The sequence below is a fragment of the Pogoniulus pusillus genome, chromosome 11, assembly GCF_015220805.1.
Source record: "Pogoniulus pusillus isolate bPogPus1 chromosome 11, bPogPus1.pri, whole genome shotgun sequence".
In the NCBI taxonomy this organism is placed as follows: domain Eukaryota; kingdom Metazoa; phylum Chordata; class Aves; order Piciformes; family Lybiidae; genus Pogoniulus; species Pogoniulus pusillus.
This window is the reverse complement of record NC_087274.1, coordinates 3,265,577-3,280,745: the sequence shown is the minus strand read 5'-3', so window position 1 is coordinate 3,280,745 and position 15,169 is coordinate 3,265,577. Positions and strand designations below refer to the sequence as shown.

The 15,169-nt window shown below is 49.9% G+C and overlaps 1 protein-coding gene across 5 annotated transcripts in view; it reads left to right on the top strand.

Annotated features, from left to right (window-relative positions):
* The window catches only part of PRKCA (protein kinase C alpha), a 242,300-nt gene that overhangs the window by 203,173 nt on the left and 23,958 nt on the right, over nucleotides 1-15,169 (top strand). For all 5 annotated transcript variants that reach the window (XM_064150617.1, XM_064150619.1, XM_064150618.1 and 2 more), the window contains 5 exons: nucleotides 3,802-3,945; nucleotides 4,904-5,077; nucleotides 8,741-8,832; nucleotides 10,515-10,577; nucleotides 12,577-12,715. In XM_064150617.1, the coding sequence (XP_064006687.1) occupies nucleotides 3,802-3,945; nucleotides 4,904-5,077; nucleotides 8,741-8,832; nucleotides 10,515-10,577; nucleotides 12,577-12,715 (612 nt within the window). The remainder of the gene's footprint in view (nucleotides 1-3,801; nucleotides 3,946-4,903; nucleotides 5,078-8,740; nucleotides 8,833-10,514; nucleotides 10,578-12,576; nucleotides 12,716-15,169) is intronic.

Sequence of the window (15,169 nt, the reverse complement as noted above, 5' to 3'; positions counted from 1 at the left end):
GAGAGGCCTTGGCTTGGTTCTCTAATACTATTTCAAGATGCCACCTTCAAATTCTGACAATTCCATCCTGCATGTGTTGGATGGAGCCTTGGTGCTGCCAGCCCTGGGAGCCAGCAGAGGGCACAGGAGACTACACTGAAGCTGCAGCTCCGCTCTTGAGCTGCTCAGCCTAAGCTGCCTGCAGAAATACTCCTGCCTAAGCAGCACATCCGGACCCAAAGCAGAAAACCGCCTTGGGAGAAAATGTCTTTTGTTATCAAATGATGCAGTTTTTTCTCTTTAAAGCATTGTGTCTGAATGCAGAACTCAAGAGGCTGGAAGGGACTTCCAGAGATCATCCAGTCCAACCCCCCTGCCCAAGCAGGATCCCTTAGGGTAGTCCACACAGGAATGCATCCAGGAGGGTTTTGAAAGCCTTCAGAGAAATAAACTCCACAGCTTCTCTGGGCAGCCTGTTCCGGGGCTTTGTCACCCTCACTGCAAAGAAGTTTCCCCTCAGGTTGAAGGTGAAACCTTCTCTGCTCCAGTTTGCAGCTGCTGCTCCTCATCTCATTGCTGCGCACCACTGATGTTTTAATAATGTGTACTACCCTCCCAGCTCCTAAGCTGAGGTGTGGGTGACCTTCATCAGCTCTAAAGAGGCTGCCCACAACGTCCCCAGTGGGTTTAAAATGTAAAAGGTAAAACAAGAATTCTCCTTTCAGTGTCTGATTTGGATCTCCCTGATGTGGTGCAAAGGCAGAAGTTGAAATTGCTTCTGGGATCAGCAGAGCAGAGGCTTGTGTCTGAGAGCCCTTCTGTGGGGGCCAGCAAAGCTGCTCCTTTTAATCCAGGGCTTCATCTTCTAAAGCTGAAGGATTTGGGGTTTTTCTTTTTCTTTTCTTCATTGCTCTGCTTACAGCTCACTCTCTGATTGTGGCTGTGAAAGGAGTCATAGAATCATAGAATCAGCCAGGTTGGAAGAGAGCTCCAAGCTCAGCCAGGCCAACCTAGCACCCAGCCCTAGCCAAGCAACCAGACCATGGCACTGAGTGCCTCATCCAGGCTTTGCTTCAACACCTGCAGGGAGAGAGACTCCACCACCTCCCTGGGCAGCCCATTCCAATGCCAATCACTCTCTCTGACAACAACTTCCTCCTAACATCCAGCCTAGACCTCCACTGGCACAACTTGAGGCTGTGTCCCCTTCTTCTGGTGCTGCTTGCCTGGCAGCAGAGCCCAACCCCACCTGGCTACAGCCTCCCTTCAGGCAGCTGCAGACAGCAATGAGCTCTGCCCTGAGCCTCCTCTGCTGCAGGCTGCACATCCCCAGCTCCCTCAGCCTCTCCTCACAGGGCTGTGCTCCAGGCCCCTCCCCAGCCTTGCTGCCCTTCTCCAAACACCTTCCAGCACCTCAACATCTCTCTGCAATGGAGGAGCCCAGAACTGGACACAGCACTTAAGGTGTAGCCTGAGCAGTGCTGAGCACAGGGGCAGAAGAGCCTCCCGTGTCCTGCTGCTCACACTGCTCCTGAGCCAGCCCAGGATGCCATTGGCTCTCTTGGCCACCTGGGCACTGCTGACTCATCTTCAGCTGCCAGTACCCCCAGGTCCCTTTCTTCCTGGCTGCTCTCAGCCACTCTGTCCCCAGCCTATAGTGCTGCTTGGGGCTGTTGTGGAGCTTTGTCCCAACAGCAAGCTCCATTCAAGATTTGTCCCAGCAGGCAGATCTGCTGAGGGGCCATCCCTTGCAGAATCCAGGCTCCAGGCTGATGCCCAGGTCTACCTTTTCCTAAACATTTACACACACATCATCCTGGTTAGCATCTCCAAGAGCTCCTTTCCTGCATGCAGGTTAGGAGTGGAAGAAATTCCATGTTTTAAACTGTGTGATAATACAGAAATGAAAAAAGAGCTCAGGTCTGCCAAAATTGGTATCACAGGACCATAGAGTGGTAGGGGTTGGAAAGGACATCTGGAGATCATCAGCTCCTAACACAGGGTTGCCTAGAGCAGATTTCCCAAGATCACAATGTCTGGGTAGGTTTTGAAAGTCTCCAGAAAAGGAGTCTCCATGTCCTCCCTGGACAGCCTGCTCCAGGGCTCTGTCACCCTCAGAGTAAAGAAGCTTCTCCTTAAGTTCAAGTGAAAGCTCCTGGTTTGTGCTCACTGCTCCTTATCCTATCACTGGCCACCCCTGAGAGGAGCCCAGCACCTCCACCCTTTAGCTCTTGCTGAGCATTGAGAAGATTCCTCTCTCAGGCTGCTCTTCTCCAGCACAAAGCAGCCTCAGCTCTCTCAGCCTCTCTGCCTAAGAGACATGTGCCAGTCCCTGCAGCATCTCCGTGGCCCTCCATAGGGCTCTTGCCAGTAGCTGCCTATCCCTCTTGAGCTGGGGCATCCAGCACTGGACCCAGTACCCCTGATGTGGAGGAGGAGAGCCTCCCTCAGCCTGCTGGCCACACTCTGCTTTGTGCACGCCACAATCCCTGAGGCAGGGAACGAGACACGTCGCAGGAAGAGTCATCCAATCTGACCATGCTTTGCAAGTGTGGAGTGGTGATTTCAGCAGAAGACTGCTTCCCATTACTGCCTGCAGCAGCAGAGTGCTGGAGTCTCTGAAGCCAGTCATCCCTTGCAGTCTTAGCCTTGCCTGGGAGGGGTAAGACTGCACCTCCAGTTGCCAGCGAGGCTTTCAAGGTGACTTATTGTGACACAGTGAATAAACTGTGATTGCTGTCGTTATCCTGATCCGTAAACCAGTGCTGCCATGCAGATGCTGTCCCCTTGTGGAGCAGCTAGGAAGGCAGTGCTCCATAAATGCCAAGCCTATGTCAGTGGCACAGGCTAAATGAACCCCTTTTGGAGGTGATTTGTCAGACCCACACACGGGATAGATGGGGAGAAAGCGCTTAAAGCCCAAAGGGTTAAATCTTCTTGGCTTGGCTTCTGCTGGTGCATGAGGTTATTTGGAGGGAAGGAGGGACATCATGTTGTAGCCTGCACTATCTTCTTGGTGAGTCTTTTTCCTCCCCCTGTTACCTTTGAGGTTTGAAGTGCAGCTTACTCAAGCAATTAGCTGATGTCTCCTGAGATACTGAGACCGTTGCACCCTTCTGCAAACCAAACGCAGCCTTTGTGTGTAACATTTCTCCTCCCTCCCCCTTGCCAGATCAACACTGCATTGAAAAATCAGAGTTGATTGTATTGCTGGTCTGCAAGTGGCCATGCTCATCTGCATTGATTCTCATGGGTTGCTGGTTTGGGGGTTTTAATGGAGGTTCTTAATTGCATGTCAAAGATTCCCTAACTCTTGTTATGCAGCGCCTTCCAGAAATGCCCTTTAAGAGGAGAATGTGTTGAAGAGAGAATATTTACATCCTAAACCACTCTCTGTGGATTGTGGCATGACGTGTTTGAAAGCATTGGTTTGTATTTCAGAAGAAACCCACCAGTTCAGCCTGCTTTTGGCATGAAAATAGGTGATTTCCCCACCACCACCACCACCACCAGCTTTGGCTTTGATTTTTGCTTTGGTATTGCTCTTCAAACCAGATAAGTGGATCTGCATTTATCTGGTTCTACATCAACACAGGTTTACACTTCAGTTCACTCAGTGATGGCAAAAAATGTCATGGGAATGAGTCTTCAAAGTTGTGTCTGTGCAGGTTTTGTTATGCAGCCTTTCTCCTGGGAATGCCACCTCAGATATGGTCATCTTCAATGCTAACCTCCACCCAGTGACCCAACCTGTCAAGGAATCAGGGCTGCTCTTCTTACTTGCCTTGTTTTTGTGTGTGTATGTGTGTGTATGTTCTTCAGAAAGCCAAACTTGGGCCAGCTGGTAACAAAGTCATTACTCCAACAGAAGACAAGAACTCAAGTGTGCCATCCAACAATCTGGACAGGGTGAAGCTGTCAGACTTCAACTTTCTCATGGTTCTTGGAAAGGGGAGCTTTGGAAAGGTAGGAATTCTCATAGAGTCGTAGAATCAAGCAGGTTGGAAGAGAGCTCCAAGATCATCCAGCCCAACCTAGCACCCAGCCCTAGCCAGTCAACCAGACCATGGCACTAAGTGCCTCAGCCAGGCTTGGCTTCTACACCTCCAGGCACGGTGACTCCACCACCTCCCTGGGCAGCCCATTCCAATGCCAATCACTCTCTCTGACAAGAACTTCCTCCCAACATCCAGCCTAGACCTGCCCTGGCACAGCTTGAGACTGTGTCCCCTTGTTCTTGTTCCTTCACCTTTGGTTTTTGTTTTGCCTCCAGGAAAAAAGTAATGAACAATTCTCAAAGGAGCAAAACAAAAGGATGTGCCTTTTGAGGGAGCATTTCTTAACATGGACTAGAGGATTCCCCAGGGACTAGGAGAACAAACCCCCCTCAGAGTGCTGGACAGGCTGTATCAAACCCTTTAAATCCTCTTAAATCCTCATTTCTTGGAAGTTCCAAGGAAATTAAGCCTACTACCTAGGCTTTACTACCTAGGTCACTCTGGCAATGTTGGTCAGGCTGATTATTGAGGGGAAAACCAAAAGGGTTGGTGTATATAAGTTTGAGGTCTGTGAGTTGAAAGCAAACACTGCTGCCTGCCTGCCTGTTTGAACAACCACTTGTGTGATAAAATGCCCTTTGCTGGAGAAATCTCCTGGGACTTAACATTTTAGCAGCCCTTTGGCAAGGTGCCTGTGACTAACCAGAGGGCTTTGGCACAGGCTTTGTGTGCAGGGGCTGGTGCAGCTTGTTGGAGTGGCTAATGGGATGGAGGGGGGGTGGTATTTGGGGTGTTTTGATCAATTTAACCTATGTCAATAAAAAGAGAAGCTGGATTGCCATCTATAGAAACCTTCAGGCACATGAGTCACCTTCCTTCCTTTGGCAGCAGGAACATTTTCAGCCTGTTCTTTTCTTTCTGTGCAGGTGATGCTGGCAGACAGGAAGGGGACAGAGGAGCTCTATGCAATCAAGATACTGAAAAAAGATGTGGTGATTCAGGATGATGATGTGGAGTGCACAATGGTTGAAAAACGAGTCCTGGCCCTGCCAGACAAACCACCCTTCCTGACACAGCTGCACTCTTGTTTCCAAACAGTTGTACGTGAGCTCAGCCTTTCTTGCCACCCTGATGCTTGCCAGCCTGTCTGATCATGTTGCCCAGGGAGGTTGTAAATGCCTCCTCCCTCAAGGCCAGGTTGGATGAATCACAGAATCAGCCAGGTTGGAAGAGACCTCTGAGATCATCCAGTCCAACCTAGCACCTAACCCTTCTAGTTAACTAACCCATGGCACCCTGTGCCTCACTCAGCCTTCTTTTAAACACCTCCAGGGATGGTGACTCCACCACCTCTCCAGGCAGCCCATTCCAATGCCAATCACTCTTTCAGTGAAGGACTCGTTTCTAACATCCAGCCTAAACCTCCCCTGACACAGCTTGAGGCTGTGTCCCCTTCTTCTGTTGCTGCTTGCCTGGCAGCAGAGCCCAACCCCACCTGGCTACAGCCTCCCTTCAGGTAGTTGTAGCCAGCAATGAGCTCTGTCCTGAGCCTTCTCTTCTGCAGGCTGCACACCCCCAGCTCCCTCAGCCTCTCCTCACAGGGCTGTGCTCCAGGCCCTTCACCAGCCAGGCCTTGATCAGTCAAGTCTAGCTGAGAGGCATCCCTGGAATTGGAGTAGATGATCTCTAAGGTCCTCTCCAACCTAAGGCATTCTGTGGTTCTGTGATCCAACCTATATATTATGGCTTCTGCACATAGAAAAGGCTGAAGAAGAAGTACCAAATGGAATTACCTCTTGTATTTAAACACACCTGGCATTCCAGAGGGACCTGGACAAGCTCCAGAGGGGCCTGGATAGGTTTCCAGAGGAACTTGGACAGGCTGGAGAGGTGTGCCCAGGCCAACCTCATGACATTCAACAAGGCCAAATGTAAATTCCTGCACCTGGGTTGGTGCAATCCCAAGCACAGTTCCAGGCTGGGTGGGGAATGGCTGAGAGCAGCCCTGAGGAAAAGGACCTGGGGGTCTGGGGTGATGCAAAGCTCAACAGCAGCCTGCAGTGTGAGTGCAGCCCAGACAGCAACCCTGTGCTGGGCTGCAGCCAAGAGCAGTGTAGGCAGCAGGGCAAGGGAGGGGATTCTGCCTCTTTGCTCTTCTCAGACCCCACCTGCACTCCTGGGTGTAGTTCTGGAGCCCCCAGCACAGGACATGGAACTGTTTGAGCCAGTGCAGAGGAGGCCACCAAGATGCTCTCAGAGGGCTGCAGCAGCTCTGCTCTGAGGACAGGCTGAGAGAGTTGGGGCTCTGCAGCCTGGAGAGAAGGCTTTGAGGAGAGCTTGAAGTGGCCTTCCAGTATCTGAAGGGGGCTACAGAAAGGCTGGGGAGGGACTATTGACAGGGTCTTGTAATGACAGGATGAGGAGGAATGGATTTAAAGTGGCAGAGGGGAGATTGAAAGTGGATGTTAGGAAGAAGTTGTTTGCAGTGAGGGTGGTGAGACACTGGCACAGGTTGCCAAGGGAGTTTGTGGAACACAGAGGCACCCAATGTGATCTTTGATCACATTGGGTGCCTCTGTGCTCCACAACCTCCCTGGAGGTGTTGAAGGCCAGGTTGGATGAGTCCTTGAGCAACCTGTTCTAGTGGGAGGTGTCACTGCCTATGGCAGGGGGTTGGAACTGGCTGATCCTTGAGGTCCCTTCCAACCTAAACTATTTTATGATGAAAAGATTTTGCTTCCTGGGGTAGTTCAAGCAGACCACTGTGACAACCCATAAATTCAACAGTGTGTGCTTTGCTAAGCCAGGGCTTTAAACCTTGGTTCCCAAAGGTTCCTAAATACTCTTTAAAGACCTGAGGACAGTAGTTGAGAAGTCTCAATGGCTGTTGTCATGTTGTGAAGTGATTAGTCATGAATCGATGCTGATGGATTTAATTTAGCTCGCTGGCAGCCCTGACACAGAGAGTTGTTTTTCACCTCCTTCTGTATAAACCTGTGGAGTGGACATTTCCTCATCACAGATTGTTTTAATCTTCTGAAAAACCAGGGGACAGACAGGTTTAAGTCTTACTGTTTGAAGGTCACTGGCTGGGAAAATACTACTTAAGTGCACCTAGATGTGTTGTGGTCGTGTTTGATTTGAGCTGGCTGGAGGTGACCTTTAAAAGGCCTCCCTGTGTAAGAAAAATCTCCCCCCAAAGTACCTTTTTGCCACAGAAGTATAGAATCAGTCAGGGTTGGAAGGGACCACAAGGAGCAGCCAGTTCCAAACCCCCTGCCATGGCCAGGGACACCCTACCCATCTCCCTCTGCCTGAAATATGTGCCTCCAAGAGACTCATTTCATGTCATTTGTAAAGGTTCCAGATACTTCTGTGAGCCCTGCAATTGCATTCCTTCTAACCTCCTGTTAATCATAGAATCATCATAGAGTCATAGAATCAGGCAGGGTTGGAAGGGACCACAAGGAGCAGCCAGTTCCAACTCCCCTGCCATGCCCAGGGACACCCTACCCTAGAGCAGGCTGCACACAGCCTCAGCCAGCCTGGCCTCAAACACCTCCAGCCATGGGGCCTCAACCACCTCCCTGGGCAACCCATTCCAGCCTCTCACCACTCTCATGCTCAACAACTTCCTCCTCACCTCCAGGCTTACTCTCCCCACCTCCAGCTTTGCTCCATTCCCCCCACTCCTGGCACTCCCTCACAGCCTAAAAAGTCCCTCCCCAGGCTCCCTTCAGATGCTGGAAGGCCACAAGAAGGTCACCTGGGAGCCTCCTCTTCTGCAGCCTGCACAGCCCCAACTCTTTCAGTCTGTGCTCACAGCAGAGCTGCTGCAGCCTCTGAGCATCCTCCTGGCCCTGCTCTGGACACACTCCAGCATCTCCACATCCCTCTTGTCCCAGGGGCTCCAGAACTGGATGCAGGACTCCAGGTGGGGTCTCAGCAGAGCACAGCAGAGGAGGAGAATCACCTCCCTGGCCCTGCTGGCCACACTTCTGCTGCTGCAGCCCAGGCTCTGCTTGGCTCTCTGGGCTGCAAGTGCACACTGCTGGCTCCTGTTGAGCTTCTCCTCCAGCAGCACCCTCAAGTCCCTCACCTCAGGGCTGCTCTCCAGCCACTCACTGCCCAGCCTGGAGTTGTGCTTGGCATTGCCTCAACTCTTGCACTTGGTCTTGTTGAACCTCCTGAGGTTGGCTTGTGCCCACCTCTGCAGCCTGTCCAGGTCCCTCTGGATGGATCCCTGCCCTCCAGCCTGGCTGCTGCAGCACACAGCTTGGTGTGGTCAGCAAACCTGCTGAGGCTGCACTCAGTGCCACTCTCCATGTCACCTATCAAATGTGTATATTTATAGGGAGAGATATTAATGCTTCCTGTCTTCCAAAGGAAAACTTATTAGGAAGGATTCAGAATGGCCTCAAAGCAAGGCTTTCCCCACTACCTTTAGCTTCTTTTTGGTTCCCATTGATTTTTAGAGAGGCAGATTTGTTTCAGGCAATTCTGGGACCCACTGTAGCCCAATCATGCACGAAAGTGCATCGCTGAAACTCTCCAACCTGGACAGGGCTCATGGCTCTCGCAGGTCTCACAAAGCATTCTGCTTCCATTTCCTGCTCTCTCCATTTTGCCAGGATGTCCAACCAAGCCCTAATAATCTTAAAAGCATCCTAATGCCTTATTAGTGACTGATTTTTTGCTGATCAATGCACATCTACCATTTTTCTCTAACCTGTTTCTCTGCCTCTCTCCACACTCTACCCTAGGACCGCCTGTACTTTGTGATGGAGTACGTGAACGGGGGGGATCTCATGTATCACATTCAGCAAGTAGGAAAATTCAAGGAGCCACAAGCCGTGTGAGTCTTTGTGTTTAGAGCTTTAAATCATGTCATCCTCTCGATTTTATGTTGACTTTCTCCTCCTTGCCAGCTTCAGTAGGAAATCTTCATCCAGCCTCTTTTTTTTGTCGCCTTTTTAAGGCTCGAAAGGTGAAGTTGATGCTCGAAACATTCTTCCTACACAGAGCAAAGGTAGCTGTGCCTTTGTGTTCAAAACCACAGCACAAACAAAGGCCTGGAATGGCTGCTTTAAAAGTGACAAGAATTTAAAGAGGGTGACAGGAAATTAAAGATGTTAGTTGGTATTCTGGGGCTGTTGGGAAAAGCGAATATAAAAAGCCAGCGAGGAGAGAACATTTCAGCCTGAATTAATGTAACAGGGAGAGGCAATGCAAACAGAGGCAGCAGTGCAGTGTAAATTACAGTTTAGACAAGATAAATCCAGCATCGAGCTTGGAAGAATGTTGTGATCCTGCTTCTCCTTTTAATAGAAGCTTTATTTATGAGGAGCTAATAAATGATTGGACTCAGTGGTCTTAAAGGTCTTTTCCGACCGTAATGGTTGCATGATGCTGCCAGCAGAAGTTGTTTGTCTGCATGATCCCTTTTAGGTAATTGTACAGCTGGTGTTATCAGAGAGCAACTGATAATGACCTGCAGCATGTTCAGATGTGGAGAGATCCATCAGCAGCATTTTAGTCATGCCTACAGCAGCTCGTCATCATTTATTAGCGTCTCATAAATCACTGCCCGGCGGAACTTTGGGAATCAAGTGTGACCAACTGCTTTAGGAATTCAGCAACAGGAATTTCTCAGCTCACTGTAATTAATCAGGGCTTGTTTCAGTCAGAAGCCTTCTAAATATAAGCACTGGAGATGCAGAATGAAATTTCAGCAACTCACTGAGTTAAAAACCTTGCTGGCAGTGTCAGATCAGCCTCGACTCCCAGCTTGCCAACACCCCTTGCAAACTGCTGCTTCCTGACAGCTCCTGCCTGTGGAGCATCTCCCAGCACACCCATTCCCAAACACCTCTGATCAAACGTTTCAGAGCTGAGCTTTCCTCTCCCTTATGCCACCCTAAAAACTTATCTCATCTTTAAAGAATTCCTCCTGCATAGAATCTGCACAGTTCCACAGCAACTGGCTTCAAACACCCCTCCATGTTATGTATCTTTCCCTTGCATTCAGCAATTACATTTTATATGGTAATCATTTTGATTAGCTTTGTGTAATTAATCCATTAGCAGCCTCTATAAAGGGATGCTATCCCTGCAAATGGTTTGATGCTGTCTGAAGTGCAGTGTAAATGGAGCTGCAGCATGAACCCAGCATTGATATGTGATTAGAGATAATGACCTTTTGCAGGCAGAGTTAGATCAGCACAGGAAAATGCTGGGCTGCAGCTGTACCATTTTGCTTGGTGGTCTAAGGGAGACGTTTTCAGTGCTTTTCTTAAGCCCCTCTGAATGATTTTATCATCATCAGATGCTCCAAATGTTATCTGTTAAAGTCAGATGGAAGTAAGAGGCTTTTTATGTCAACTGGCTGTATGCTTTAGTATCTCTGGGCTGTATAAGATATGTGCTGTTTACTTTACCAAAAGATTCTTTAACCAGACTATTTTATCATTTCCAAACCCATTTGCTCAGAAGGAAATCCTGAGGCACTAAGAAATCTCTGCCTTTGTTGTTTTGCAGGTTCTATGCAGCTGAGATCTCAATTGGGTTATTCTTCCTCCATAACAAAGGGATCGTTTATAGGTGAGTAGAGAATCAGAGAATGGTTTAGGTTGGGAGAGACCTCAAAGCTCAGCCAGTTCCAACCCCTTGCCACAGGCAGGGATACCTCCCACTAGAACAGGTTGCTCAAGGACTCATCCAGCCTGGTCCTGAGCATCTCCAGGGAGGTTGTGGAGCACAGAAGCACCCAATGTGATCAAAGATCACATTGGGTGCTTCTGTGCTCCACAACCTCCCTGGGCAACTTGTGCCAATGTCTCACCACCCTCAACCTGTGCCAGTGTCACACCACCCTCACTTCTTCCTGACATCCAGTTTAAGCCTCCCCTCTGGCAGTGTAAACCCATTCCTCCTTGTCCTGTCAATAGTCCTACCCCAGCCTTCCTTGTAGGTCCCCTTCAGATACTGGAAGGCCACTCCAAGCTCTCCTCCAAGCCTTCTCTTCTCCAGGATGCATAACCCCAGCTCTTGTAGCCTGTCCTCAGAGCAGAACTGCTGCAGCCCTCTGAGAGCATCTTGGTGGCCTCCTCTGGCCTGGCTCCAACACTTCCATGTCCTACTTGTGCTGGGGGCTGCAGAACTGCACCCAGGACTGCAGGTGGGGTCTGAAGAGAGCAGAGCCAAGGGGCAGAATCCCCTGCCTTGCCCTGTGCCCACACTGCTCTTGCTGCAGCCCAGCACAGGGTTGCTGTCTGGGCTGCACTCACACTGCAGGCTCCTGTGGAGCTGACATAAGTAATTTCTGACCTCTTTTTAGATCCTCCCCCAAAATGATCCATTTCTTTAGTGTTTCAGTGCATTTTTCATTGTAAGGAAAGCAATCTCTGCAGTGTTCTTTTGGTTCTGTTGGTGCTGGTGGGCTGGAAGTGAAAGCCAGTGCTTTACCTGAGCTTTCCTGCTGGCTGCTCTGCCTGTCTCAACGGAAAGCTCTTGGAGATGTAAAATGTTTTCTTGTGCATTCCTGTGTGAGGTTTCATAGGGACTGTAGAGTTCATACTCCAACCTCCCCACTATGGGCTCTCAACTCAGCCAACCTGCCCTTGAACACCTCCAGAAAGGAAGCATCCACAACCTCCCTGGGCAGCCTATTTCAGAGTCTCACCACCCTCCTACTGAAGAACTTCTTCCCAAGATCCAGTCTAAACCTATTCTGCCTCAGCTTCAAACCATTCCCCCTTGTCCTGTCACTAAACACCCTTATGAAGAGTCCCTCTGCAGCCTTCCTGAAGGATCCTTTCAGGTACTGGAGGGCAGCTGTAAGGTCCCTCAGTGTGAGTGTGCTCTTGGTCATATATCAGGCCACACCTTGAGTGTTGTGTCCAGTTCTGGGCTCCTCAATTCAAGAGAGATGTTAAGGTGCTGGAAGGTGTCCAGAGAAGGGCAGCAAGGCTGGGGAGGGGCCTGGAGCACAAACCCTATGAGGAGAGGCTGAGGGAGCTGGGGGTGTGCAGCCTGCAGCAGAGGAGGCTCAGGGCAGAGCTCATTGCTGTCTACAACTACCTGCAGGGAGACTGTAGCCAGGTGGGGTTGGGCTCTTCTGCCAGGCACCCAGCAATAGAACAAGGGGACAGAGTCCCAAGTTTTGGCAGGGGAGGTCTAGGCTGGATGTTAGGAGGAAGTTGTTGTCAGAGAGTGATTGGCATTGGAATGGGCTGCCCAGGGAGGTGGTGGAGTCACTGTGCCTGGAGGTGTTGAAGCCAAGCCTGGCTGGGGCACTTAGTGCCATGGTCTAGTTGGCTAGATGGGGCTGGGTGCTAGGTTGGCCTGGCTGAGCTTGGAGGTCTCTTCCAACCTGCTTGATTCTATGATTCTGTGATATCTCTTCATCAGTTATCCAGTCTGGGGGCTTATGGTCACCCTTGCATACCTGCAATGAGCTACTCAGCTCTGTCTGGACTGTCAACAGTTCACATCCAGCCCTTGTGCCCTCCACCTCTATTCCTCCCTTCAACTCAGCAATAGATAACTTTGTCCTGGCTGATCTTAAACATTAACATGAAATCACTGTGATTCTTCCTAGAGATCTGAAATTAGATAATGTGATGTTGGATTCAGAAGGCCACATAAAAATTGCTGACTTTGGAATGTGCAAAGAGCATATGTTAGACGGGGTAACCACCAGGACCTTCTGTGGCACTCCAGACTACATTGCACCAGAGGTAAATATTGACCACTTCAAGCACCCTTCAGTCTCTAAAATCAGAACTGGCACTGCAAACATCTCACACCACCAAGTTTTGCTGGCTGGATACTCCAGGGGTGGTACCATTTATCCTTCTGCAACTCTGCTGAATGACTTCATGGATTAATACAACATAACCAATATAACTTGAGTATGTAAATCAATGTCCAGCTGATTGAAAACCTGCCATGAGATCAATGCTTTAGGTTTGGGGCTCGTTAGCATTAAAAAACCAAATCAAAACATGAAAAGCAGCAGCATCACCTTGTAGTTTGAAATCCACAGCCTGGAAGTCTTCTTACACTGAGCATTGGGCTTCAGTTGGTGAAGTCATTGAGGTCAGAGGTGTTGTTGAGGTTGCTGATGAGGTCAGCAAACATTTCATTGAGAGCAAACTCAGATTCTTTAATGTATTTAGAATCACAGAAGCATAGAATCGTGCAGGGTTGGAAGAGAACACAAGGATCATCTAGTTCCAACCCCTCTGCCATGGGCAGGGACACCCTACCCTAGAGCAGGGTATTTAAAGAAACCCTGTGAGGTGCTGGGAGAGAGTAGCTGAAGATGAGGCAGCAGTGTGCCCAGGTGGGCAGCAGAGCCAATGGCATCCTGGGCTGGCTCAGGAGCAGTGTGGCCAGCAGGACAAGGGAGGTTCTTCTGCCCCTGTGCTCAGCACTGCTCAGGCCACCCCTGGAGTGCTGTGTCCAGTTCTGGGCCCCTCAATTGAAGAGAGATGTTGAGGTGCTGGAAGGTGTCCGGAGAAGGGCAGCAAGGCTGGGGAGGGGCCTGGAGCACAGCCCTGTGAGGAGAGGCTGAGGGAGCTGGGGGTGTGCAGCCTGCAGCAGAGGAGGCTCAGGGCAGACCTCATTGCTGTCTACAACTACCTGAAGGGAGGCTGTAGCCAGGTGGGGTTGGGCTCTGCTGCCAGGCAAGCAGCAACAGAAGAAGGGGACACAGTCTCCAGTTGTGCCAGGGAAGGTCTAGGCTGGATGTTAGGAGGAAGTTGTTGTCAGAGAGAGTGATTGGCATTGGAATGGGCTGCCCAGGGAGGTGGTGGAGTCACCATCCCTGGAGGTGTTGAAGCAAAGCCTGCCTGAGGCACTTAGTGCCATGGTCTGGTTGCTTGGCCAGGGCTGGGTGCTAGGTTGGGCTGGCTGAGCTTGGAGGTCTCTTCCAGCCTGGCTGATTGTATGATTCTCTGAAACACAACACAAGAGGTTGTGTGTCCTGATCCAAGCTTCTCAGTGTTTGGCTGAGTGCTGGGCAAGAGGCAGCTCTCTGGCTGTAATTGAATGTTGGAATATGGGAGATTCATACCTGGACAAGTAAATTAGTGTCTGAGGTGAATTTTGTCATCTCTCTGCAACTGGAGTGAAAAATATTTTGATGGGTTTTGTTGGGTGGGGTTTTTTTTTCCCCACTTGCTAATTCATGCTTCCCAGAGTGAAATATTTTGTGTTGTAAAACCTTCTTTTTTCCTCACAAATTGCTGTTGCTTGCAGCAGGATCTCAAACCAACCAGAGCAGTATTTTATTTCCTCCTGTCAAAACATAAAATGAAGCCAATATTACAAATTAAAAAGGTGTCCTGTCCGTGGCAGTGCTCTTGTGCCACTTAATACCAAAGAACACATTGGCAGTGCCAGGTTGCTCCATGTGGGTCAGTGCTGGAGTGATTTATTTTGCTTTGCTTGGAAGTGCCACATAAAGAAATAAACCTTTTACCAAAACATTCACTAACTGGGAGGAAATTAATCTTCCTATTACCTTACAGGCAGATGTTTTAATTGGTTTTCTCCCTGGCTTGGCAGCTTTGCTTTTGCTTCTTTCACTCCCATTATTGTGACTGACAAATTGCTAAGTGGGTCTGTGGTAAGCTTCAAAGTCAGCCTCGTGTTTTGCTTGCAGGAATGTTCCAGCATGTTTCCATGGGCTAAAATGTATACATTTGTAATAGATTATAATGAGGATGCATTTGTACAGTGCCATGCCAGTCCTGTTCAATGTCTTTAGTGATGATCTGCACCAGGGGATTGAGTCCAGCAGCAGTAAGTTTGCAGATGACACCAAGCTAGGAGCAGGTGTGGAACTGTTGGAGGGTAGGAGAGCCCTGCAGAGGGACCTGGCCAGGCTGGATGGGTGGGCAGAGGCAAAGGGGATGAGATTTAACAAGGCCAAGTGCAGGATTCTACACTTTGGCCACAACAACACCGAGCAGCACTACAGGCTGAGAGCACTGCTGAGAGCAGCAAGGAGGAAAGGGACCTGGGGGTGCTGGTGAAGAGTAGCTGAAGATGAGGCAGCAGAGCCCAGGTGGCCAAGAGAGCCAATGGCATCCTGGGCTGGCTCAGGAGCAGTGTGGGCAGCAGGACAAGGGAGGTTCTTGTGCCCCTGTGCTCAGCACTGCTCAGGCCACCCCTTGAGTGCTGTG